This window comes from Phyllopteryx taeniolatus, chromosome 5 (assembly GCF_024500385.1).
Source record: "Phyllopteryx taeniolatus isolate TA_2022b chromosome 5, UOR_Ptae_1.2, whole genome shotgun sequence".
In the NCBI taxonomy this organism is placed as follows: Eukaryota; Metazoa; Chordata; class Actinopteri; order Syngnathiformes; family Syngnathidae; genus Phyllopteryx; species Phyllopteryx taeniolatus.
In genome coordinates, this window is record NC_084506.1 from 12,412,246 (window position 1) to 12,440,222 (window position 27,977).

General features: G+C 40.8%; 1 protein-coding gene across 4 annotated transcripts; it reads right to left on the reverse strand.

The window, feature by feature from the left end:
• Positions 1–23: 23 nt before the first annotated feature.
• On the reverse strand, positions 24–27,977 carry plekhg7 (pleckstrin homology domain containing, family G (with RhoGef domain) member 7). 4 transcript variants are annotated; one of them, XM_061772761.1, is made up of 18 exons: positions 27,716–27,977; positions 26,434–27,204; positions 22,722–22,744; positions 19,465–19,557; positions 19,048–19,160; positions 18,554–18,594; positions 18,189–18,293; positions 17,629–17,778; positions 17,288–17,383; positions 12,147–12,245; positions 6,331–6,444; positions 5,922–6,096; positions 3,518–3,633; positions 3,139–3,226; positions 2,978–3,057; positions 2,115–2,268; positions 1,927–2,024; positions 24–277 (listed from the first exon to the last, which is right to left on the reverse strand). In XM_061772761.1, exons 2-18 carry the CDS (start codon positions 27,064–27,066, stop codon positions 167–169), a joined length of 2,289 nt encoding a protein of 762 aa, XP_061628745.1. In that variant the 5' UTR covers positions 27,067–27,204; positions 27,716–27,977; the 3' UTR covers positions 24–166. The 4 variants fall into 4 exon arrangements, with proteins under 4 accessions (XP_061628745.1, XP_061628746.1, XP_061628747.1 ...); XM_061772762.1 differs by lacking the exon at positions 27,716–27,977 and adding an exon at positions 27,587–27,706; XM_061772763.1 differs by lacking the exon at positions 19,465–19,557 and having other exon boundaries at positions 27,716–27,976.

Genomic DNA, 27,977 nt, shown 5'->3' on the forward strand with positions numbered 1-27,977 from the left:
AAGAAGAAAAACAAGGTAACAAGTTGTACTACATGAGCAAAGCTTTAATAGTACAGTACTGCAGCAGCAGTTCACCGTACTGTACTGTATACATTAGTGCTAGTGTCTTCATGGACGACGTGGGGACTGAAGTGTACGCAGACAGCGTCTCGTGCAGGGGAATGTTTCAGATCTGGGACGACTCCAACCACAGTGAATCGTTCGTCACTCGCGCCTGCTGAGAGTCGAGCTTCAGCAGGACCGACACAGCCTCCTCTATCTTAGACAGCCACGCTCTCTGCAAAACAAAACATATGCATGCAAGTATAATGATATCAGATTAGGCCTAAGTAGTGCTTGTACTTTTTGTATAATGGCACTAAAGACACAATGAGACTATTAATGAGGACAGTCAAGTTTTAGAGCAGCAGTGAGAATAATACCAAAAAAATAAATACACAAATACTGTTTAGGTGGCCAATTGTAAATTAATTACTATATTTGTAGGTGTGAATGGTGAACTTTATGAATATATATATATATATATATACAGAATACATAAAATGTGGCCCTCGAACACAAAGACCTAAACCTTTGATATATTGTAGTCTTTAACAGTCAATAATAATAAAATAAAAACGCCATCCAAACACAGTGACAGCAAGGTATCGAATACAGTAGTGCACTAATACTGTAAACCCTTGTTTGTCGCATGCGTTACGTTCCGCAAAACCCCTGCAATAAATGACGTCCACAAAGCGGTGATGAATTATCCATCCATCCATTTTCCCCAACCGCTTATCCTCACTAGGGTCGCGGGCGCGCTGGAGCCTATCCCAGCCGACTCTGGGCGAGAGGCAGGGCACACCCCGAACTGGTCACCAGCCAATCGCATGGCACATATAAACAAACAACCATTCGCACTCACATTCACACCTACAGGCAATTTGAGAGTCTTCAACTAACCTACCATGCATGTTTTTGGAATGTGAGCGAAAACCAGAGTACCCGGACGGGGAGGACATACAAACTCCCCACAGGCGAGACCGGATTTGAACCCGGGTCCTCAGAACTGTGAGGCAGATGCGCTAACCAGTCTTCCACCGTGCAGCCGGTAACCACTTATTTATGATATAAATGTATTACTTTCATACATGCAATGCCATTCCAATATATGATGCCTTGCAGACGTGCAAGTATTTTATTTGTCCACTTGAGGTCACCATCCATACATTTCACAAGTACAGTCCTATCCGGTACATGCGCAACCTACTTCGCATTTGGCAAAATAGGTTTATGTATTTCCTCCCAGTTTGGCTGCTTGAATGACATGAAAAGCTCAGGCGGACATGGTGTGAATAGGTGACTTCCTGCCTTCAGCGCTGGCCCTGTTCCTCACACTGACGGTCCTGGCAATGTGGAGAGCTAAAAGCATTATGGAAACCCAGAATTCATTGCAGTGATATTTTTAACTACAGTGCTGTAGAAAATCAAGCTTAACGTTGCCCTTTACCTGCATTTGTTCCTGTCAATATTGTTATGAGTGTGCCGTCGGGCTAAGGTCGGTATTTGTGACTATTTCATAAAACTGAGTGTGGCTTTCCTGGCATGTTCTTTGTTTCCTCAAGCAATTTGGTGACTTGTACCAAATGTATCAGTTTAGATTACTCTGATGTACCTCTTTCTGCGAAGAAGAAGAGCCCAACTGACCTGATGACCTTGACCACTGCTGCCACATTAAAATCATATCGGAGATGTCCAAACGAGAACTTGCACTACACCAACTTGAAAAAAAATGTACTGAATCCGGATTAAGTAAACCATGATATTGCAAGAGATTACCGCAAATGCACAAGTGAAGCCGAGCACGAAATGTCTGTCAAAACTATGTCAGCAAATCCAAATGGATACAGTGGGAAAAGAGTCAAATTCATGTCATTGATTTACCTTGGAAGACTCTGACGCAGCCTGCAGGACAAACACACCGATACACTGCTGGTAGCGGTTCTGGTGCGTAATTATAAAAGAATGAGGCAGCCCTGATGCTGAGAAAAAAGACAGAAACAAAATATCAATGATATTAATTCACGGTATCTTAAGTCTGTGTCACTTTCAGGTGCATATCTTGTAATTACTTGATGCATTGAGCTGATCAATGTTCCTGAGCTGGAGTCGGTCCAGAGAGACGGGCTGGTCGAGAACCGTGAAGGTGCATCCTTCCTTCAGCAGCTGATCCAGCTCCAGGTTCTGCGCCATGCGCAAGGAGTTTGCTTCCGGGCCGATGGACCTCTGCACACACGCATACACTTGTGTTCCGATTGTTTTCAACCAGCGAGTAAAGCTCCAAATTGTCCTGGGCTACGTTAGCGCATATTGCAACATAGATGTGAAGCAGCTCTCAAGAGACTGTAGTTTTATAGTGCGACCTTGACTAACAAGTTTAATTTGTTCTGTGACTAAGACTCATTGAAAATAGTTGAAATGCCAAACTGTTTCAGCCACCCAAAAATCGCCATTCCCCCCCCACCCCCCATTTTCTAAACGTGTGTTTGGCTGTTTAATATAACTACTTTTTACTCATTTTATTTCCACTCCACTTGAATGGCGGCGTATCTGAGGTTCGCAGGTCACTCAAATGTTGTCTCGCAACATGAAGCAAAAGAATCAACCAAGCGCCGGCTCGTAATTGGGAAAACTCCTAAATGGGCCACTCGTATCAAAGTCCCACTGTACTCCTAAAAATGAGATCCGTGATTCACAGAAAAGCTAAATGTTTTGAAAGCATTTCCCAGTCTGTGCAGTACATTAAGTTTGCTAAAATAATAATGCCCATTTTTGAACACTTTGTGGAAAAGGATAACATTTGTCCACGTGTTGATATGAAATAGAATGTGCAGTGTTCCCAATAAAACTAAGCCATGATAAGGATTTGGAGCTATATTCCCTTTTCGAAACACACTGCTGTTATTATGAACACAACGACTATGCGCTTCCACACCTTCTTGTTTCTCTTTATCTTGGTGATGAGCAGGAATTCGTCAAAGAGGAACAGGTAGACGTCTATGAGCTTAGCGTTCTCTGGGAGAGAACCAAAGGAAGATGGCGTGAGAGCGGGTCTAAAACCGTGGCAACAAATGTGTGGGAAGCGGCCGGGCAGACCTGTGAGAATCAGTTTGCCTTCGTGCAGCAGACTTCTGTGAGAAATGAGATTCTCCAGCGTCACGGCTTTCAGCAAATGTTTGACGGTCTGAAGAAAGAGGAGGAGGAGAGTCAGCTGGAGGTCGACATTTCGTGACAATATCACATCTGAGCTCTTTGTAGGAAAAGTAAGAGCTTGTAACAACTGGGATGCAAGATACAGTGACATCTGCTGTCACGGCCTGATAAGAACACGATTGGATCATTTTATCTGGATAATAAGTTCCACTTGCTTAATACTGTATAAGCTTTCCAAGAACTATGTATAACTCAACATGGCTGCTTTTCCAGCAAAGGAAATGTGTTATGCGATAGACAAACCCAATTGTGCATCACCGACCTCGGGGATGAAGGCCCGCTTGTCCCGCTCCCACACCGGCAGCCACACCAGGGCGTCTCTCAGCTGTTTGACCTTCTGGTAGCTGTCCAACCATTTCACCTTTCCCTCCAGGTCACCTTGGAAGCGAGACAATGTTACTATTCGCAACAATTACTTTATACTACTTGTAACAGGGTTCCAATTACTCGGGAGCCGACGAAGTTTGCCTGAGCTGCCGCAAAGACACTCATCCATCTGTGGAGGCCTTTTTAGTTCGGTCAACATTCATTATTTTGCCGTGTAAAAACTACTATTCAGGTTAACTTTTTTTTCTTCCTCTCTTTACCTCTACTGAAACACTATTTTAGATTTCTTTGGCTTTTATACAGTACTTTTTTTCCCCCAAAAGAAGGCGCAGCCTCAACAAGAGGTGACGTAACGGAGAATGTAAGAAGAGATTATACTCCAACAGTGATGACAGCTGTCATTCAAACAAGTGAGACTCCGGCATCATCGTACGACCTGACACTTGTCATCAAAAGTCCTAACGCTTTTAACAGTGGTTAAATTCAGTGGTTTAAACTCGTGAGATAAGAATGTTAAGTATTAGTGTGCATGACAACTTTTTTTTTTTTTTTTTTTTATACATTTTTACTATACGCCTTGTACACAGCATCCCAAATGGACTGTGTACAACCTTCAGAGCAGGGGTGGGCAATGTATGGCCCATGTGCTCTGTCTAATCCAGCCCAAGGAATATTTACATTCCACGAGTTCTGAAATATTTGTTAACTTTAAAACTTGACATAAAACATTCAGTCCCCTCCAAAAGTATTGTAAACGCCAAGGTCAATTACTTGGTTTTTGTTGTATACTGAAGACATTTGGGTTTGAAAAGATGAATATGAGACAAACGTTCAGAATTCCAGCTTTTATTTCATGGTATTTACATCTAGATGTGTTAAACAACTCAGGACAGAGCATCTTTTGTTTGAAGCCACCCACTTTTCAAGTGAGCAAAACTATTGGAACATGGTGTACCTAGTTGCTCAGGTGTTGCCTTTTAGATTGTTTAAACATTAAGATAGTGCTTGTTTTTGGCTTTGGGTTTCACCTGTGAAAACTGTATTTGTTGTTAAGCAAACACGAAGACCAGAGAGCTGTCTATGGGAGAAAAGCAAGCAATTTTGTAGCTGAGAGAAGAGGGAAAATCGATCACAACTATTGCACAAACATTGGGCATAGCCGATTAGCATAAAATGGTAAATATTGGCCAATACCAATCAAGCCGATCAGATCGGTGTAAAGTCTATTTTTTAATAAAGGACAAATTCCACATTATACTTTATAAAAACATAGTAATAAAATAATTAAATAGAATGTAAAGCATTAAACAGTTTGTGCCTCATGATCAAATGTTTCATCCATCAGTGTGCCCGCCTTGGCCACCGGGAGACACTGCTGTTTAATACAATAATGCATACTAACAAAGAAGAATAGACTTCTTTTTCTTCTGCCGTTCTACCACTTAGGAACTTGCTTTAATATTAATCATTATGTTGTATAATGTTATATTATCTGTCTATATAAGTTGTTCCACCATATGCGTTCAAATGTCCGTTTCTTAAATGGTTCTAAGTTTGACTGTAAACATCAACTGGGAGTGACATTAAACAGCTTGAAACCTCTTTTGATGAAATGGTCATTTGTTGAAGTGCTGGTTATTGTGATGAGTTGAATTGACTTTACTGCCACCATAAAGTGCTTTTAAAAGTTGTGTGACCCGTATCTCAAGGTACCACTGTATAATTATTATAGATAATTAAAAATGATAATGATTTTATTATCCAAATTAACTATTTTACATAAACATTTCACTTTTTAACTCGTATACAAATTCCCTGGCCCATGTCATTTTACAAAACCAAATGTGTTAGAGCCTACCCCTGCTTAAGAGGTTCTACTGCACTTTGGTCCCATTTAGAAGCATTTCAAAATGTCAGCATGTTCCAACATGTCAGATTGGGATGTTTGCCTGTCTGTCACACCCAGCTGCGATAGCGTGCTGATAGACAAGCCAATCTGGTTTACAAAAGAAATACTCTGCCCACCAACGGAACACTCATTGTTACCGCACCAGAGCAGCTTTGCATTTATGGGAAGTTTGTTATTAGCCTCTGATGTGTGTGGGTATTTGTCTCAACACACACACACACACAAGAACTTTGCCCTTCAGCCCTCGAGTCACAATCAGCCGAGTCAAATGCCTGCTGACATAACACCTGAGGTGCAGTGGAAAGTTCGGCGTGTCATCAGCTGATCAGTGAACACCTTCCAGCTACAGCCTTACAAGAACGTGCACGTTGTCGACTGACAAGCCGATTTGTCTTTTGTTCTGAGTGGCGGAAGAGGAGGAGGTGCTCACATATTGACATGTCCACTTGCTCCGCTACAGCCTGCACATCCCTGCTTTCCTCCTCCGTGTAGAACCGCCTAGCGATGTTCCGTAGGAGCAGCGGGTAGCGGGTTAGCCTCTGCAATGGCGCAACCAGCAGGTCCCGCAGTTGCAGCCTGCGGCACTGCTTGTTGCTCTCAGACCACTGTGTTACAAATTACAGTGACGGGGGGGGAAACATTTTAAGAATAGGTCAAAGAGGCGATGGATGACAAAAATGAGAATGAATATTAAGTAATATAATAAGTACACATTCTTTTTCAAGGTGCGTGGTGTTTTGCCGTGGCTCTCAGTTTTTTTCAATTAGAATACTTTATTGATCCCAGGGGCAAATTTGTGAGCTGTGACGCACATGGACATTGTAAGTGTTCTTATGTACCTTGACATAAGACGCAAAGTCCTCTCTGGGCTTCAGGCTGTCCAGATAAAGCAAAGCTGTGGAGTAGTTGAGGCAGTACTTCTGCAAGCAGTGGCATATGCTCTCCTGGAAAGTCTGCCAACAGATGACAATACCAATTCAGATAGTACACAGCAGATTAATTTATCATAAAATGAGACGACGTCCGGATAAGATCTGCGAGACAAAGTTGGCGCCCTTCCGTTAAAGGCAGAAAAAAACAATGGTTACTGAAATATTAGAACTTGAAACTGACAAGGAATATATTGGAAATTAATGAATACAAAAATTGGCATTACTTAGTTTGTGGTCCAACTGAATATTTTTTTCTTATCTGACCAATGAAACTGGCCATGACAAAAATTATGTTACCATACCCTTAACTTAAATGAGTATTAAGCTGACTTTTGACCCTGAGGTGACAGAACACTGCCAGAGAGCTATTATTGTTGCGAGTTATGCTCTCGCCTGCATTTGAGTATGTACAGTAAACCAACAAATTATCTACCTGTATATCGATAAGGCTAAATTTGGAATCAGAATTTTTGGGGGGGGAGGGGAGAAATTGACAAATGATATGGAAATCCCAACGTAGCAAGATACCTAAGGAAGTTCTGTTAAAAGTATTTTTTTTCCTTTTCTTTTCTTTTCTTTTACATTTGACAAAAAGTTCCATGTCCTAAATTATGACACACACACACTATTTTTTATTTCATGGGTTCTCCACTGTTGTCATCTTGGGACCTGCAATTTCCCATTATTGCTAAGTCGCAACAGAACTGAATCATCATATTTTTAAACATAACTAAACATGCTTACATGTTCAAAGTTCCTTTCAGAGAACCTTATTAAATGAGGATAAACATGACACCTTCATTGACAAATCTGAATAGCTTGGCAATTGTTGCTGTTTAATTGTCGCTGGATGTTGCGTTTACACCCCAATTAATAGTGTTTCTGATGCATGTCTGTCAAAATCTTACTTTCCTAATGAAAAGAGAGTCTGACCTGGGATGCACGTTAAATATTGCAACTCTCCTACCGCGGCAACATAACCCAACCCGACTTGTACGCAAGTTGGAACACGCCAGAGTATCACTAATCTACGCTAACGCTGTATTAAAGTCATAGAGTAACTACAGTAAATGTTTGTATGAAAACCATTTCTAGGTCGTAGATATAAATAACTCCAAGGAAAACAAATACTGCGATAGTTGAGCGTACCATCGTCAACCACATGAAACCATTTTTGCGCTGTTTTGTATGTTGGCATCGATGTTAAACAAGGATCCCATGCAATTTTTTCTACCCATCCGCAAACCACCCAAAATGGGTCCACGACCCACTGTTAGGTCCCAACCAACCAGTTGAGAATCTAGTTCTAGATTATCCTGAATTACCAGGGTCCATCAGAATGGTCCAAAAAAAAATTTGTTTCCTGAAAATCAGTTTTAAACATTTTTAGCTTAATTAGAAATCCATTTCCTCCCTCCCACTAAAACAGAATACAGGACATCATGTATTGCCAGAATTGAATTGACATATACCGTAATTTCTCGTGTATAATGCACACCCATGTATAATGATTTTGCTTCTACCCATATGATAAAAACATGAAGTATTATCTGTATTTTGTTAGTTTTAACAAATAATTATTCAGAAGTTAAGCACTTTATTTGAACAAAATACTTTATTTTTATTTACTTGCTCTTATTTTGAAATTCACAGCCCTACTTTTATTTAGTAAATTAGAAAACACAGTTCTGCTCATATGTTTGATAACCCAGGCAGAATTTGTAAGATGTGTACAATTATTTTAAGAAAACATGAAGGACCAGGCGAAACATTTCATTTTATTTTAATGGGATTCAAATTAAACTGTCAAGCATTTAAGAAAAGCATTATCATTAAACAAAACAGAACCATAAAAAAATTAATGACGGTTGTTCAGTCATCAGTCGTATTTAAAAACAACAACAACAAAAACAAAAAAACATTTCACAAATTCTGCCTGGGTATGTAAACTTATGAGCACAATTGTACCTATATGCAGTCATTTGTACCCCTGTCATATTGGAATGAAAGTGTAGTCTACACCTTTTTCAAAACCTCTAGGTGGCATACTAGAATACAAGTGTACATTTTTCATAACCTCTAGGGGGTGGTGGCATAGTGGAATGAAGGTGTACAGCTTTTTCTAAACCTCTAGATGGCGGGATACATTTATAAAATGTGAAAGTCTTTTTCATTTTCTCCTATACCCATGTATAATGCACACTGGCAATTTTTGGGGGGTAAAAAAGTGCATTATACACGAGAAATTACAGTACTAATAACAAAGCAAACAGATTTTTTTAATGACAAATACATGAAATAAAATGCCTGCTTAATATCAATGAAATACTGTAGCTTTCAGCATGTTAGGTAATAGAGATATGAATAATAATTAATAATAATACATTTTTTTAGTTAAAGGTGACACAAAGGTTTTTGTTTTAATTATTTATAGACCTCCAAGATACAATAGAAGGTTTATGGAGGATTTTTCAAAACGGCTGTCAGTTATTTGTACTGACAATGATTTTGTCATAACGGGTGACTAACATTCATGTTGACAATAAAATGGAAAAAAAAATAAAATATCGAAAGAATTCTCTGCTCTACTAGACACATTTGACCTCGCTCAACATATTAAGAGTCCAACCCACACTCAAGGTCACTGCTTAGACCTGGTCATCTCTAAGGATGTTGAAATTCTATCAGTTGACATTAAGGATATGGCTATTTCTAACCATTTTTGTGTATTCATTGAATTACAGATTGTTCCAAAAGTTCAGACAACCTCTATGTCTATTAAGAAAAGGTACATAAATGAAAGTCCCGCCACTAAGTTTATGGAGACCATAGCTGTGCCACAAACTGTGAATGCCAAGACAGTTGATGAACTTTTGGATAATTTCACCTGAAAAATCTCAAATGTCATGAATGCTGTCGCTCCTATTAAAACTAAGACAATCTTGAGGCGACCTAGAGGAGCACAATGATGGTAAAGACCTCAAGATCAAAGTGTAGGAAAGCAGAACGTAAGTGGAGAAAAACTAAACTCCAAATTGACTATGACCTCTACAGACAAAGTGTCTAATTTTTAACCAAGAGTTAGTCAGAGTTAGTTAGAACTTCAACAATACTCCCACTCTGTTTGCTGTAGTTGACACACTCACAACCCCCAGAATCAGATAGCTCCAGAACTCCTAACAGCAGATAAATGGAATTAATTTGCTTATTTTAGTGAAAAAATACAATCAATCAGGTTAAATATCAGCACAAATCAGCAAAATGATAAAATACTACATCTGAAGCCACCTAGAAAAAATTCTATTACCATGTCAGAATTTGATACAGTGTACCAAAAAACTGTATAGAAAACGGTTCAGCAGCTAAAACCATCGAGCTGTCTTGACTCAATCCCATCTGCCTTTTTCAAAGCGATTGCGAAGTCTGTGCTAGCTGATTTGCAGTCAGGCGAGATTCCTAAAACTCTTAAAGTAGCTGCCATTAAGCCTCTTCTAAAAAATAAAACGCTGGACACTTCCATGTTAGCACGCTATAGACCCATCTCCCTTTCATCGCCAAGATTGTTGAGAAAGTTGTTTTTAATCAACTCAGGAATGTCTAACTTAAATGGACTTTTTGACAAATTTCAAATCAGGTTTCCAAACTCATCACAGTACGGAATCTGCTCTTATCAAAGTGCTAAATGATATAAGGTTGAATAATGACTCGAGAAAGGTGTCAATTCTGGTTGGATCTCAGTGCGGCTTTTGATACATCCATCCACCCATCCATTTTCTGAGCCGCTTCTCCTCACTAGGGTCGCGGGCGTGCTGGAGCCTATTCCAGCTATCATCGGGCAGGAGGCGGGGTACACCCTGAACTGGTTGCCAGCCAATCGCAGGGCACACATAAACAAACAACCATTTGCACTCATATTCACACCTACGGTCAATTTAGAGTTGTCAATTAACCTACCATGCATGTTTTTGGGATGTGGGAGGAAACCGGAGTGCCCGGAGAAAACCCACGCAGGCACAGGGAGAACATGCAAACTCCACACAGGGCGAGGGATTGAACCCAGGTCCTCAGAACTGTGAGGCAGACGCTCTAACCAGTCGTCCACCATGCCGCCTGCTTTTGATACAGTAGATTATAATATACTGCTGAACAGGTTGGAAACATGGGTAGGACTAAATGGAACAGTCCTTAAACGGTTCAGGTCCGACCTGGAGGAAGAGTTATTTTGTAACAATTAGAAGTGTTAATTCTCATCAAATGGCAATGACCTATGGGGTCCCCCTCAAGGATCAGTTCTTGGACCCCTCCTGTTCAGCCTGTATATGCTATCCTTGGGTCAAATTCTTCAGAACTTTAATTGTGACTATCATAGCTATGCAGATGACACACAGTCTATCTAGCAGTGTCTCCAGATTACTCAATTGAGGTGTTGTGTCACTGTCTCTAACATAACTGGATGAGCCAACATTTTCTTCAATTGTGAATAAAGCAGTACAGAAAATGGACAGATGGATAAACCACAACAAAACTGAGATCATTGTTTTTGGCAAGAACGAGGATTGCTGTTAGTAAATACCTGGAGTCACTCTCTTTAAAAAACAAAGACCAAGTCCAAAACCTTGGTGTAATGATAGATTCCGACCTGACTTTCAAATCAGTTACTAAAACTGCCTCCTACCATCTGAAAAAAATATCCAGAGTGAGGGCTTGCATTTGCCAGGCAGACCAGGAGAAGCTCATCCATGCTTTTATCTCAAGTAAACTTGACTATTGTAATGGTCTTCTGACTGGACTCCCCAAAAAGAGCATTAAACAGCTGCAGCTCGGGTTCTGACCAGAGCAAAGAGGTCAGAGCATTTTACTCCAATTCTGAAGTCTTTACACTCGCTCCCAGTCAGTTTTTGAATAGATTTTAAAGTTCTGCTTCTGGTCTCTAAATCACTAAATGATTTAAATGGAATATAAACCCAGTAGGGCTCTGAGATCGACAGACTCAGGTCAAATAGTGGAGCACATAGTCCAAAGCAAACATGGAGAAGCAGCATTTAACTATTATGCTGCACACAAATGGAATAAATTGCCAACAGAAGTGACGTCAGTCCCAAGTGTGAATGTTTTAAGTCCAGGTTAAAAAGCCTTCTTTTTTTCCACTTAAATATTTCTTGCACTGTACGTAGTTTTAATTGTACTTTAATTTGTTGTCCCTCTTTGCTTTCCTTTGCTATTGAAGCTTTTTCCCTACCAGCACCTTGATGTGTCATGTAATGGTTTTGTTGTTCATGCCAGCTGAGCAGTTGCATGCAAAGGTAGTAACTGCTCACACACAGTTCTGTCCCTCCATTGAATGCTGAGACATTGTTATGTCTATCTTACTGTCTGGCACACAATGTCAAGTTGTCAACTCATCCAAAGGAAAATAACACACGTGGCTGATGTATTTAATGGTTTTAAATGACATCAAATACTTTGGGAAGAGGCCTATGGGAACTCATGAGTCACCTTGCAAGCCTTTCTTTGATTTGTGACTCAATGGTGGCATTTTAATTGTCAATGTCTAGCTGCTTCTACTGCCTATCTAAATCAAAATAATTTCCCCCCCCCCCCCGCCCCCCCCAAACAAAATACCCTGTACATTCAGGAATCAAGTCAAAATGTTGATGTGAAATAATTTGTTTTGCCAATGTGTAAGAAATCTAGAAATGAGTGGCAGTGGACTGGAGTCTTACTTTGCTCAACAGCTCTAGCAGAGTGGCTCCGTTACCATCGGTGACATCCAACGAGTCCTTGATGACGCGCAGGAGGTTGTTAAGGAAACCAAAGCTCACCTGCAATGAAAAACATGGTATGTCCAGTGACTATGCACTATATAACACATCACACTATACAAAGACATACTTCCTTGTTGCAACAACAAGGCATCTAATAAAATATTTTTCACAATCAGAAAATGAGTTGTTCATAAATGATCAAGCCACAGGGCTCATAGCATCCATCCAGGTGTCTCACGCATGACATTAGCCGGATTTGAATGCAGACTTTTTTGTCATTCTGACTGAAATCATTCAGATTGAAGATCTCTTGTCAACTGTTTACATGTGACGTGATCTATGTCGATTTGGTGTATACATATGTACTACATTTAATCGGAATAGCTGTGTTACAGACATCTAACATGCGCAGATCAATGTGAACATCACGTGATTTATCAAGATGGAGGTCAGTTGTCTATTTAACACAGCTTGTGATTGTATTTACACATTAAAGCAACAGCTTTATGAAAACATGTTACAAGTAGTTAAAAACAAGCTCTCCATCACAGAACAGCTCTGGTAGGAAGCCGCCATATTTTCAAGTGCGTAAACTACGACATCACTGTGAATTTACATCGAGGCAGAGCGTACACTGTACTATAGCTATACTATACTACGACACAGCATACTATATACAGCGGCTGAAATAAGTATTTAACGTCACCATTTTGCATACTAAATATACTTCCAATGATGCTATTGACCAGAAAATTTCACCAGATGTTGGGAACAACCCAAGTAATACAAAGAAAGTAGAACAAATAAACTCAGAAATTAAGGTGTGTGTAACAGACATGCAACCACCAAAGGCATTAAAAAAGTGAACAAAACATTGTAGTGGGGGTGTGGGGCGTATCCCCCGGGGCCCCGCAGAGAATTTATTTTAACTTAACATAAATTAAGCAATCTGGAAGACTCTGAAAAGTACAATAAGGCATAAATCACATTTTGAACACTCAGAAAAACTTATTTACAGGGCTCAAATACATGTTGATGTAAAAATTTAAGATTCAATTAAATTTACCTCATTTATTTGCTTTTTTTGTTTTGGCATCCATCCTCCAGGAAAATATTAAATACAATATTTTTCTGTTTTTATTGGCCATTTCTGATTTTGAAATTAGTTCATTCTGTGTTGTGACATAATCCCTAACATTGCTCTGTCGCTTAAAACATTTAACATTAACATCCGTAAACTAATTAGATAAGTGTAGGCGCGTTTCCTAATTAATACATGATGTACTAGCGGATCATCTCGTTGCCGATGTTACGTGTGCTTCGCGGTTCCGCCGGGACCACAACCAGGGCCACGACCCGCAGCACCTCAACACAAAAATGCAAAAGATCTGATGAGCAAAAATGTTGCTCAAACATAAGAGTAGCAATAGAGGATGTCCGCTCCAGAGGTGGGTATAGTAGCCAAACATTGTACTCAAGTAAGAGTACTGTTACTTGATAATAATGTGACTCAAGTAAAAAGTAGTTCTCCCCAAAAAAATATTTAAGTGTAAAAAGTACACTGAAATATTTACTCAAATAAAGAGTAAATAGCACAAACAATAAAAATAAAAAAATAAAATCAACAAAAAAACATTTGCAATTTACAGCATGATTTTTTCTCAAGTTATAAGTGAGCTGGAATATCCACGTTTGGGCAGACAGTGCCAGACAAATACTACAATACAAGAAAACTTATTTTTGTTCGTCTAAATGTAAACAAGAGTAGCGCGTCGTTGCCTTCAGGTTAACGACGACCTTCCCAAAATGGTGGCCATCAAGGCACGACGATCAGCCGGGCTGGATTATTTAAGTGTTGATACCTATGCCCGGGAAACCACATAAGACTTTGTGCAAGGTCATGTGACTTTCTTTTGTTGTTTGATTGGTGAACTAGACTCGCGCACGAAATAGTTGATAAGAAATAATTGATAAATAAAAGCCATGCCTCTTAATCACTCACTTAGCACACGCTCACACCACTCACTGTATAAATATTTTCCTCACATATACATATCAAAGGGTTCCTGGGGGGCTGGTATGGGATTGGGAAGGTGTGGGTGTCAGTCCGGGTTTCAGCATGTGTGTGCTGTTTCCCGGTCTGCGCACCCTGCCCCTCCGCCCTGGATTTTAAATGCATCACAAACACACCCCACGTTTTAATGCACCACATATACCCATCTCTGAGGGGGCGGTGGGTCGTGGGTGGTGGGGGTTTGGCTGTTAGGCAGCAGTGCCTGGCAGCCCCCCACCACCCCCCTTGGCTCACTGACCTCCCCAGATTTTAATGCACCACACCCCTCGGGTGGCGGGGTGGGTGGGGTGGGGGGGTGGTGGGGGGCCACTGATACGGGGTAGGGCCAATGACTGCCAGTCGGGGACCTGGGAGTCATAAAAACAGTGGGGAGGTGGGTTTTTACTTAGTTGCATGGCGGTGCTCCTGAGGCCGGGCTCCCCCGAGCTGGATGAGTGCTTGGCGTTGGGCGTCTTGTCCTGTCCTTCCCTCACAGGGTGGAGCACTATTGCCCAATACAACACTAATATCTAATCTGTCATTGTTCTAGATATAGAATGATTTACTTTCCTCATCTTGTTTCCAGTTAGTGCTTTGTCTTGTGTTGTCTTTGTTTCTCTCTCCCCTTTAGAATATTTGTTCGGTTCGACTGATTGACTCTGATTCTCAATAAACTTCAATTATAATACTAAGAAACCACAGGGGAAGCTTAAAAACTCCACTGTGACACAGTAAAACTGTTCCGGCATAAAAGGGATACCGATCTTCCATTCTGCTTGACCTAACAGCACAAAAGAAAAACAAAAAAAACAAACAAAAAAAATGGATAGAAGTATCGAACAACATTTAGATCATTGTAATGGAGTAAAAGTACTGTTACCGCTAGCTGTCAGCGTTCAAGGAGTACAAAACCACCTATGATGGCGACGGTGACCGATCCTCCCTCCCCCACCCAGGAAAAACTCATCGGGTTTACAAGGTGATTGAAAAGTAACTCCCTATTTCTCAGTACTGTACTGAACTGTAATTCTTACAAGAAATGACCATGAGAAGAAAGTGTATTGCGTGGAGTTTTATTTAAAATTCGATATGGGCGCCAGCCTTAGCCACCAGTTTCTCAAGCCGCCTGGGAAACGCATTAACTAATTTTACAAGAACTCTTGTGGGATGGAAGACATAACTTCTCATATTCGCCCTTCAAGTTCTTCCAAAGTCGTTGGTTTGGTAGAATAGACTTGCTCCTTTAATCATGGAACATATACAAACAAATTTTGAAAAATATTACAACATATGAATAAAAGTATTTTAAAATAGGGAGTTACTTTTCAATCACCCTGTATACGATTCACGTAAATGGCCTATTTTGAGTGAATTTCGCCAAAAGGCGACTGATTTGCATGTATGGTGCAAAAATATTAAATGACAGGGAAAAAATATTGGAGGTGCAAAAAGGTATTGCGTGGAATTTTATTTAAAATTCGATATGGGCGCCAGCATTAGCCACCAGTTTCTCAAGCCGCCTGGGAAACGCATTAACTAATTTTACAAGAACTCTTGTGGGATGGAAGACATAACTTCTCATATTCGCCCTTCAAGTTCTTCCAAAGTCGTTGGTTTGGTAGAATAGACTTGCTCCTTTAATCATGGAACATATACAAACAAATTTAGAAAAATATTACAACATATGAATAAATTATAAGTATTTTAATATAGGGAGTTACTTTTCAATCATCCTGTATACGATTCACGTAAATGGCCTATTTTGAGTGAATTTTGCCAAAAGGCAACTGATTTGCATGTATGGTGCAAAAATATGAAATGACAGGGAAAAAATATTGGAGGTGCAAAAAGGCATGGAAAGCCAAGACAACACCTAAAATCTCATCAATAATCAAACAGCAATCCAGCCCCTTCTCAGTGCAAACCAATATCAGCTGGTTCAGTCCTAAATGATGGCCTACAAAAAGGTCTCATTGCCAAGGTGTGAGTCAAGACATCTCATGATGGGTAAGAGCAAAGAGCTGTCTCAAACTAATTGTTGCGAAACATAATGGCATTGGTTACAGGCGCCTAGCTAAGCTTCTGAACGTTCCTGTGAGCAAGGTTGGGGCCGTAATACGCAAGTGGAAAGCCAATCATACCACCATAAATTTGCCTCGATTAGGTGCGCCTCGCAAGATTTCTGACAGAGGAGTGCAAAGAATAATCAGAAGAGTTGTATAAGAGCCAAGGACCACCTGTGGAGAGCTTTAAAAAGACCTGGAATTAGCAGGTACTGTTGTCACAAGGAAAACAGTGAGTAATGCACTCCGCCGCCATGGCCTGTATAAACGCTCACCACGAAAGAACCCACTGCTGATAAAAAAAAAAAAAAAAAAAAGTTTGTCAAAGCTCGTTTCAAGTTTGCTGAACAACATTTGGACAAGCCAGTCAAATACTGGGGGAATATAGTCTGGTCATATGAGAGCAAAATTGAACTGTTTGGATGCCATGAGGCACACCACGTTTGGAGGAGAAATGGCCAAAACACCATACGATATTTGTTGTACTCTCTTTTTATGTATGGATTACATGGGTTGTCTGGTGAAATTTTCATGTCAATACCACTTTTGGAAATATATCTGAGAAAAACAGTGACGTGTTAAATATTTATTTCAGCTGCTGTATGACTATTCCACCCCTCTGAAACCAAATGAAATTCCATTCAGATTCGGCCTGTTTATTTATATCATTGAGGTGTTCATATGGGGCATATTTTTTTTTTGGTTTGGGCTTCTAACCAGATTCTAATGGGAATACAAGGCTCCATGTAAAACAGGTTATTGTGTCCGTGTTAAGTTTTTGTAGCACTTCTAGACATCTCTTTTGTGGTTTCTAAGCTGGGGGAGGAGAGTATTATAATTATTTTGCCTAGTTGCTGAAATAAAAGCGTTGTCATTTACACTGCACAATAGACTTTGATAATGTAACGACATTTGGGATGATTTATTGATGTGTTACGTGCAAAGTTATCAGGCCCGCTTGCTGTGTTTGCATTCAAGCTCACCAAGCAAAGCTCACTGAGGTTTGCAAACAGCCTCCAGGTGTCAATATCAGCAAGGCAGGATCTCATCTGAAGGTTTGTAAGTGTAGCCAAAAACACCTGAATGCAACAAAGGAGTCAGACAGACAATCGGCTTAGACATACTAATGTTGTGCTCGTTTGTAATCCGAAGCTCTAAAGCACAGACAACCAAAAGACTTTGAGTCAGGAATTCATAGGGAAGATGCAAAGAACAAAGCAGCAGGTGTTGGGTTTTCATTTGGGTTTGGTGTGTTTGTTTGCAGTGCTGTGTGTATATTTCTGTGTGCACGTGCATTAGGACGCATTGTGCGGAGAAAAATCACCTCTTTGAGAACCATGAGCTGATCCAAGAAGTAAACGCACTCGCTGGTGAAGAGCTCCCAGATGGCCTCTTGTCTTTTAAAGCCAACAGGGTCAGAGGTGGCGCTCCACTGGGAGGACTGGTCCTGCAGGAACTCTGCCACGGTGTAGTCCTGGACAAAAATGACCAAAGTGTATATAGCTCATGCCAAGAAATTTGTATCAAACTACGGAGGATGAAAGTGAGAGGTCCATTATCTTTCCTCTTCTCTCCTTTGTTTGTGGACAACATTGATCACATTCTGTGATGTTCCTCCCACCATGCTGATCCACTCAAGCATGTGCAGTGTGTATTTATTTTTATATGGTGGATGGTTACCGCCTAAAAAATCAGGTTCTTGCACAATTTGTTATTTCAGAGTGGCACGTTCAACACAGATTTTATTTGGATTTCAAATCTGGATGCCTTAGTATCTCAACTTGAATAACATGGGAATTGAAAACCACTCGCAGCACAGGGAGCTGTATTTACACAACAAATAGGGTGGTGCTTCAGGTGCTCCTGACAGAGGCCATTTCTCACCTTATATTTCTGAAGGTCACAGTTCCTCCAGTCCTGAATTTCTGCTGTTGAAAGATATCGTTCAATATCAGACACCGACATTCCTGTTTGGGACTTCCCTTTAGTCTGAAAGTTAAAAAGGCACACCTTTAAAAAAAAAAGTGTCATTGTGTGTGTGTTAAGCAAACAAAAAATGTGTTAGCAGGCGGCCGTGCGCATTCAAGCCCAGTCTTGCATACTCAAAATGTAAACTAACCAATTTGGCTCAGGTTTTACAGTGGGCATTTCCGCCAATTGCAAACTCTAATAGGAAAAAGGGATGAGGAACCCCATGAACACACAGGCATACAGTACACAACAGCCACTCTAACATAAATATGACTCACTGTGCTACGCCTTGAAAAAGGCCACTTTGACTTCTTTGTGTCTGCAAAAATGAATACATCAAACAGCGATCATTACAAAGGGAGCAAGGAAGAATATCCAAAATAATATGAACCTAAACAATGTGCTGGAAAACTGTAGTTAGAAAGTTAGTTGGCCTATGTGAGAGAGCTTCCTGCTTTGATGGGATTGAGGACTGCCAAGTTTAAAAATGTTTACAAATGATTACTAAAATAAATCTGGTGAAAATATTAGAAGCATGCATCTCTGCTCCGTTCTAAAAGTGTTAACGACAATTGCAATTTGATTCCTGCAGTAACACACAAGAACAAATTAGCAGGAAAGCATGATTGATGAGCTTACCTGGCAGATAAAGACAAGAGATGTTTGGACTGACATGTCGTGTGAAAGCAGTAAAGTGAAAGTTATCACTGGCATTCTGCCCAGATGGTGAGACAACATATAGTGCACTGGAAGAATTATTTTTTTTTTTTACCAGAAAAGTTGTTTAGCATGTCAGCTGCTCCATTAGATACAAACAGGTCTCCAGGTGAAACATCCAAGCCAGGTAAACTGACGACTACAGAGCTCCGCCTCCTTTCCTGTAGACTGAAGTAGACAGAAAAACTAAACGAGGTGCTCTTTTAGCTAAATTGCTTTCATGGTTCAGGCCTTTCGATTAGTCCTGTCACATTTATACAAGCAATGCAGCTTTGATAGATGATATTTCCTGTACGTCAGGAGGAAATAACTAAATTCCAGGAATCATTCTTCCTGAAATGCCAGTGAAATACCATCTGCACTGTGCGGTAAAGTGGCTATTTACAACAAGTGCAGAGCAGAGAAAGATTATCAAAACAAAGTGGTATGTTTCTGGCCTTTAGATGGAAATGCTCAGTATCAAAAGTATCACCCCATTTGTGCTAAATGAGTCACGGCATTGCTCTGTGGCACTTCTAATCCTCTTGGTGGCCTTCCACAGTGAGTTACCGAGGCATGTCTGTGGCTGGGGAACAAAAAATAAATACAAATAAATAAATGAAACAGGTGTGCCGTTTAGCCAAGGCAAAGCTCACGCAGCTACTGTTCTCAAGTGTTTTAATTTACGGGAGAGTGTAAACATAAGCATATCATCATTGTCATTCAGTCATGCTGTGAAATTAATGTGCCATTTCACACATACAGAAAGCCAAATTTCTAAGATAGACAAGTTGGTTCAGTATGGACTTTTTTGTCTTTTTTACATTTCCACATAAATGTTGAAAAGAATGTTTTTTGTTTTCTTCCTGCTGGAAGGGGTGTTAGGATACCTCAAGGATGATGCTGATTGCCATTCAATCACAGGATGTGGGAACTGCCACTACACAACACTACCAACAACTACTCTCTCAAACTATTTACACAGCACAGGCTGCTTCTGCAGAAGTAAAGGTTCACTTGCACCAGCTTGACATGTCGTGACAGTTGGCCAGTGACCCTTGACAACTCTGAGGTTTCACTTCCTAACACTGACAAAAGGTTAAGAGCAACAAGAACTGATGAAAGCAGATCATTGTTTCTAATGTGCTGTAAACAAGCTTATTTAAGCAACATGCACTTAATGAAAGTAGAACTCATCGTGAAGCTCCACTTACAAATTCAAGTTAGTGTTCATAATAATAAACGTAAGAGGAAGCACAAGAAAGAGGAACGATGTCACATACAACATGCAAAGCAGTAGTGGTAATTTATTTTCTTCCTCGTAGAGCACAATAAGCTGAAGTTACATTTCTACAGTTGAGCTAGCTCATTTGTCAAGCAAGCACAGATGCCTGCAGGCAGGAATCAATGCACTCGGATAAGTTAGTGGCATTCACTCTTGTTGAACTGTGAAAGTGCAAACTGATCCTTTCAGGTAAAGTAATACCGCCTCAACGTTTAATGAGATAATAGCGATTGGGCAGCAGCACCTGAGGAGGATACAGGCCTAATGAGATTGGAAGAAGGGGCACGAACACTGCCTGCAAACCAGGTCAGAGCATGTGCATGCGCTTCATTCCGCAGCATCCTCACAATGACATGCTGTTGCTTTGTGGCCACTCAGAAAGCCGCCTCTGTGTCCACTGTGGGTACTTGGGAAAATGGGTGCTTTGTTCCTTGCTCAACAAGAGAAATAATGATGCACGGAAACAAAACGACCTACGCCAATGCCTTTGCAGGGCTCGGCCACTGTAAGCGGCGCAGTGCCAGGGTGTAATTAAAGAGACAATAGCTGCCTAATTATCCAGCCAGGGAACAGTTCAGTCGCCCATTAGGAGGGGTGTGGGTGGCAGTAAGAGAAAACAGCATTAATGAGGGTTTGTCTAGTCCACACATAACCATGGGACTCTCAAAACTTAACTGTGCTCCACTAACAAAGACACGAGTGACAAAGAATGTTCAATGGGGCTCCGTAAATAAGAGGTCCCATCATCCTTGTTCATGGTTGCCCAGAGACATAAGCCAAGGCCCTCAAAGTGCCAGAACAAGGTGGGGCGGATTATGTTTTTGTGCTAACGTCCAGTCATAACAAAGCAAGCTCATCGTGACAATTAGAGACAAAAGGAGGGAGGAAGGGTAGGTTCATACTAGACTTTACACCGAATTGATCGGTATCGGCCGATATTTAACATTTTATGCCGATCATAATTCGCCGTGTGCACAGTATATTTGAATCCAAAAATTAGTTTATTTTTAGCCTTGTCGTGTGTCTTTTGACGTAGTAGTGTAAATATCTGACGGCTAATAAAGTTATTTAAATCAATAAATAAACATGTCGGGGGTGTGGTACAAACAAAATGTAAGAGACAGGGAACACGTAATGCCCGGATCGGACTACAAGACAAATTTGCTCTTTCACGATTGCACTGTCAGACTACTGCAATAAAATTGTGTATTCCGATACCACCATATCCCGTTTTTTACGATCATTGGGCTTTAGCTTGCCAACTCAAATGCGACCGGATACACTCATTACCGTGGCGACGACAACAAGAGTGGAGCGCATCGACTTTGTATTATAAGGACAAAATGGGGAAAAATGTGTGTTGGTGGTCACCGGTGCTCAGGACAGGAGAGTACGTTAATTTCAGGCTTACTTGAGGTATGTTCCCGTACTTTTAATACGATAAGGCTCACAATCAGGTAATAAAATTTTATGTAGCCTAGCAAGCTAGTGGTACCACAAACGGTTGGACGTAAACATGCCGCCGTTCTGTCGAATCATGCTCTAAAGCAGGGCTGTCAAACTCATTTTTGTCACATCATAGTTATGACTTCCCTCGGAGGACCGCTACAACTGTGAACCCAAATAAACAAAAGATTACCACCTATAATTACATACAGTATACACAACACATTGATGAGTAACCAGTTTTGAAATCAGAAGCAAATATAAACAAGTTTCTCCACTATTACATGTGTTTTCAAAGGGGGATTGGTAACAAAAAAATGCTTGCAAATATCTCAATGTTGTTACACCAGAACACAATTAGCAAGTTTGATTTGCCTTCACAGGCCACATAAAATGATGTGGCAAGCCGGATCTGCCCCGACACCTGTGCTCTAAAGTTTCGGTGTGGGTGAAGTAATTTCATTCAAAATAAAGTAATTTCATTACAGTAAGTTAGCACCCATTATTTCTGTCATGTAATGTTGGTTTGACCTGACTGATTAGAATACACGATCTGACTAGAGCAGTGATTTCCAACCTTTATGGAGCCAAGGAACATATTTTACAATTGAAAAATTTCACGGCACACCAACAAACAAAAATTTCACAAAAAGTGGATACATTAATTACTGTATTTACTTCCTGTCATCTAATAGAAGACCATTCATTTGTTCTGTCTGCCCATCTGCCTCACTGGCATAAATAGAGGAACAAAGATACATTATTTTTTGTAAATATAATTTTTGGAGCAGTTAAGTACACAAGTATATACAGTAAATGAACATGTCATTTAAATAGACACATTCCTCCATCTTGTGATTGTATCGGTGATCGGTTATCGTTTTTTTAAACTCGCTGATCGGCCCCAAAAATCCCGATCGTGTAAAGCCTAGTTTATACATTCCTGATATTCAAACATTTCCCCATCAAAAGGTCAAAGGTTTATGGGATGACGGTTACTCAGCATGCAAAACACTCACCTATGAGGACGATGCTCCTTCTCCTGCAAAAAGAGGACAATGCAGTCAGTGGCAAATTTCAAGGTCATCATCAAGGTCAAAACTGGATCATCACCAACTTTCAATGATGTATATATCAGACATGCAAAGACCAAAGGCATGAAAAAGGTGACCCAAAAAAAACATTTTAGAGGGGATTCGGGGGGGGGGGATCTCCTGAGCCCCCGCAGAGGATTCTTTTTTATTTGAACATGAATTAAGCAATCTGGAAGACTCTAAAGAGTACAATAAGGCAAAAAAATTAAAAATAAAATATTCTTCAAGCAGAAAAATTAATTGACACCGCTCAAGTACATTTTGATGTAAAATTTTAAGATTAAAATGAAATTTGCATCATTTCTTTGCTTTTTTTGTTCTGGCCTCCAATTTGAGCCAGGCCCATCTCCACCTGCACTTGATGCCAGCTTCAAGCTGTGCCACATGAATAGCAGCCTTCCTCTTTAAGCACTCTCATTCTGGAAAATAATTGACTAAAATAATTTTTCACTATTACCAACTTCAAAGGCTAATCAAAAAATGCATCCTCTAGGAAAGTATTAAGTACAATATTTTTCTGTTTTTATTGGCCATTTATGAATTTGAAGTTTGTTCATTCTGTGTTGTGACATAATCCTTAACAGTGCTTTGTCGCTTAATACATTTAACATTAAAATCAGTAAACTAATTAGATAATTGTAGCCGCGTTTCCTAATTGATACAAGATGTACTAGCGCATCAGCTCTTGTCGCCGATGTTACGTGTGCTTCGCAGTTCCACTTGGGACCACAACCAGGGCCCCGACCCGCAGCACCTCAACGCGAAAAAACCAGCGCAACAAATACCACAATGGCTGATCTTATGAGCAAAAATGTTGCTTAAACATAAAAGTAGCAACAGAGGATGTCCGCTCCAGACGTGGGTAGAGTAGCCAAACATTGTCCTCAAGTAAGAGTACCTTTACTTGACAATAATGTGACTCAAGTAAAAAGTAGCTCCAAAAAATTACTTGAGTAAAAAGTAAACAGTGAAATTATTACTCAGGTACTGAGTAAAAAGTGAGTAACTTCTGATTTGTTTTTTTACCACAGCATGAACCTCAATTTAAAAAATTACAAAATAAAATGTAAATGTACACATTCTGATGTTGCTGTGTGTGTGTGTGTGTGTGTGTGTGTGCGCGCAGTAAAAACTACCAAAAAAAACATTTTACTTCACGGTGTTTTCTCAAGTTATAAGTGATCGTGTTTGGGCAGACAGTGCCAGACAAATACTACAATACATGAAAGCTGTTGTTTTTGTTCGTCTGAATGTAAACAAGAGTAGTGCGCCGTTGCCTTATGGTAAACGACGACCTTCCCAACATGGCCGCCACGTACGCACGTCGATCAGTGGGGCATGCTTATTTAGTGTGAATACCTATGTCCGGGAAGCCCAATGGAAGACGTTGTGTGAGGTCATATGACTCGTGTCGTTTGATTTGTGAACTAGACTTAAATCAATGGCGCTTAAATTGGATGACGCAAACAGCGACCGATGCGGAAGTCGAAGTCTCGCGCACGAAATAGTTGATAAATAAGCAATAATTGATCAAAGTAGCAAGCGACATTTAGATCATTGTAATGGAGTTACTTCTTAACAGCAGAAGCAGTGGAAGTTTTTTTCTAGTCTCGTCAACTCCTGTGATTTCGAGCGCACAGGCGGAACCACAGGCCGCATATTAGTCCGTCGCAGAGTAATATTCACAATTACATCTGTGTGCGGATGGTGGCTGTGTGGAATGGATCTAGCTGCCAGCGTTCAAGGAGTACGAACCAGCCTATGACGTCAGTGACGGCGACCCCCCCCCAAGAAAAACTCATTGGATGTATACGATTTACTATTTTGAGTTCAAAATGGCGAATTTGCATGCATGATATATACACAATGTACATCCTTGACATTCCTAAATATTGTAATAGGAATTAATATCCCATTAATAAAAACACCCTTGTGGGATGCTGAAAAAAAATAAAATAAAATCTAAAGATTTATCTGAACATGCCCCAATATGTTTTCCTTGGTCCATGTGCCAAAACACACAGTTTTGTAAAAATCGGTCAAGTACTTTTTTTTTTTTTTTTTTTTGCCTAATCCTGTTAACGGCAATGAAAACATAGCCCTAACAGGGGTAAAACCCACGGTATAGCTTTGTTTTTTTGTTTTTGGGTACACTCGGCATTCCATGGGCAATGCAGAGTGCTCTTCTTGCAAATGCTGCCATTATATCACTTTCAAAGACATTCAAATTTGAAACAGTGTTTTAAGTGGTCGCTCAGATTCAAAAGCATCACGATATTTGAAGAGAATGCCAGAACTCTATTGAGAATGTGCTCTGTTGAATAGCAGGAGCTGATGAAAAGATCTCCTATTATCTTCTTCTATCGCTCACTGACCCCTCCATTATTGGGTGACTGCTGACTGTCGTGAACGGGGGCCCAGAGAGAGCACTTCCCAGGGCTCTCCGGGCAGTGGGCTCGGTCCGAGCTGTCAGTGCATGTAACTGCTGATTCATTGGCTGTCAAAAGCTTGCATTGTAGATGACCACCATAGGGGGGCAAGGAAGAATGAGCCTGATAGGACTTCCACAAAGGAATGTGTAACAATTTAATTTACTGGCTGTGGATTAAAATACACACCAGACTACATTGGATAGTGTAATGCGGCCGGAGATTTAAGGGTCCTGGGTTCAATTTCCCCCAGTGGTATAGGGATATGAGGAGGAGGTGCAAATGAGCAGCCCCCCTCATCATTTAAAGGAAACAGTCTGCTCCCCCCCACAGAATTTAAAACAATTCCCAGATGTCTTATTAACACACAGGTGTCAAACTGGTGGCCCAGGGGCCAGATCCGGCCCACCACATCATTATATGTGGCCCACGAAAGCAAATGAAAATTTAACATTGTGCTCTGGTGTAATAACTTAAGATATTTGCAGGCATTTTTTTTGTTACCAATCCCCCTTTGAAAAGAAATGTAATAGTTGAAAAACATGATTTTACAGGCTTCTGATTTCAAAACTGGTTATTCATCAATGTATTGTGTATACTGTATGAGGTAATATTTCATTTATATGGGTTCACTGTCGTAGCGGCCCTCCAGGGAAATCATAACTACGATGTGGCCCGTGACAAAAATGAGTTTGACACCCCTGTATTAACATGTCTGTGACATAGTTTCATCAAAAAAAAACAAGGAGCAAGTATTACAGCACAATTCTCAGCCACTTTTAAGGGAGGAAATAAAATCTGCATGTTTTAAGGGGGGTCCTGTCTCATGCAAATGAACCACTGCTCACCCCACCCCCCTCAACTGGGCATGCCAATGCCAAGTACGGCTTTTGTTGGGGAGAAGTAGAAAATGAAATTATGAAATTTGTGTTTATATTAAAGTCCTGTTTCTGGCAACCATCTGTGCAGGGGCAGATCTATAGAATTAATCATGTCTTCTTTTTATGAAAAAACTAATTAGATTTTGTGCAGACATTTTTTTGGGTATGAGAACTTCTGTTTACCCCGCAAAAAACATTCATCTGAACACATGAAATCTAAAATTTGACATCATTCAGTCGGAGTGTGTACTGTAGCCTACCAACGTGGTTGGTGGTGCACCATTTTTTTATTTATTTTTTTAAACATACAAAAACACCACTGCTTACCTGTAATTCACTATCAGGAAAGCCAAAATCTTTCACAATAGTAGGGTGAGCACTTCGACACTCTGGCTTCATGGAAGCAATACCATTGTCAAAGGTCTTTGATCTATGTGATCTGGTTCTCTGTCGGCCACAGGATGAAATTGTCGGCTGCTCGTGACAGACCTCGCCACTCAACAGGAGGGGGCTTGTGGCGAGGGGAGACTTTATTCTGTGTAAAGGCGATGACAAGCTTGCAGGGGAGGGCTCCTCCTTGGTGATACCCATCCTTGCGGGATCCTGGGTGTCCAACACGGGACGCCTGGTGCTCCTCATCCTCCTCAAGGTGGGAGAGGTGGAGATGCGGCCGGGAGCCTGTCGGTCGAACTGGAAGAGAGGTGCTACCATGCCGTCATGATCTAACAAGCGTGAATGCCTCAGCCTGGAGTGTGTCCGTGTGAGATCGATGTGCATTATCACCGGGTTGCTGGTTTGGCATCCCTTGTGCTCAAAAGGGCCTCGATCCGTTTGGGTCTCTGCATTCGCCACACCTGAAGTGACAACTTCATTTCCCACCCATTCAATATAACTCCAGTCCAAGTTCTTTTCAACATCCTGGTCTTTGTCTTTCATGACAACATGCTTCATTTGAGACATTTTAGCCTCAAAGGCATCGTAGAGTAGCAGGCTTTCAGAAAGTGTAAGGTTCAGGGGTCCGGCTGCTTTGCCTCTTGTGATAAAAGGTCAGATCCTGCAGCATTCCAACACAAATCACACCAATAATCTCGCAAGATTCTGGGGGAGGAAAATTAGGGGGGGCGAGTTAATTCCATACAAGCAAAACAGGAACAGTCTGCATGCACCACTGCTATTCTTCTGAACAGGACCAGTTAACAGTACACAACATTGAGAATTCACCTGAGCATACACTATATGGCTACTTTTGACAAGCCCGAGAAGACCTTTAACAAGCCTTCTAAATCGTGGGACCTAGCTGAAGGCAACAAAAGTGGATTGCAAGGTTTATTCCATGTGACAATAGCGTGATACAAAGACAAGGCTGTTCGCTGTTAGCTTAGGTCACAGATGTTCTTTAAAAGGACAACAGCCTCTTATACTTCTATGCTTAAATCGGCGACATTAACAACATTTTCTTGTAACTTTAAAACCAAGCCACCTGCTTCGGGCTCGCTCACGAGGTAACAAAGGAGATTAGCGACGTCCTCAAATCGCGTCACGCTCAGTGGACAATATCTGCGGCGGGCACACAAGCTCACTAAAGCCGAATGAAGTCAGGTGTACTTACACGCGTGGAACGGAAACCGTCGAGACGTGAACCAACAAGTGGCGGAGGGAAGGCAAGCGTGACACGGGATGGGGGCGTCCTGGTCGACTGGTGCAGCCGAAATGACCCAAATAAAAAGGATCCCGATGTTATTTCAAAAAAATAATAATGTGTGCTCGTGTGTCAAGCGGCTATATAAAAAGGAGAAGCAGGTGCTAGTGACTACATGAGGGCGTGGAGACTTTGGCTAGCCAAGCTGGCGGAAAGGTGCAAGTGAGCACCG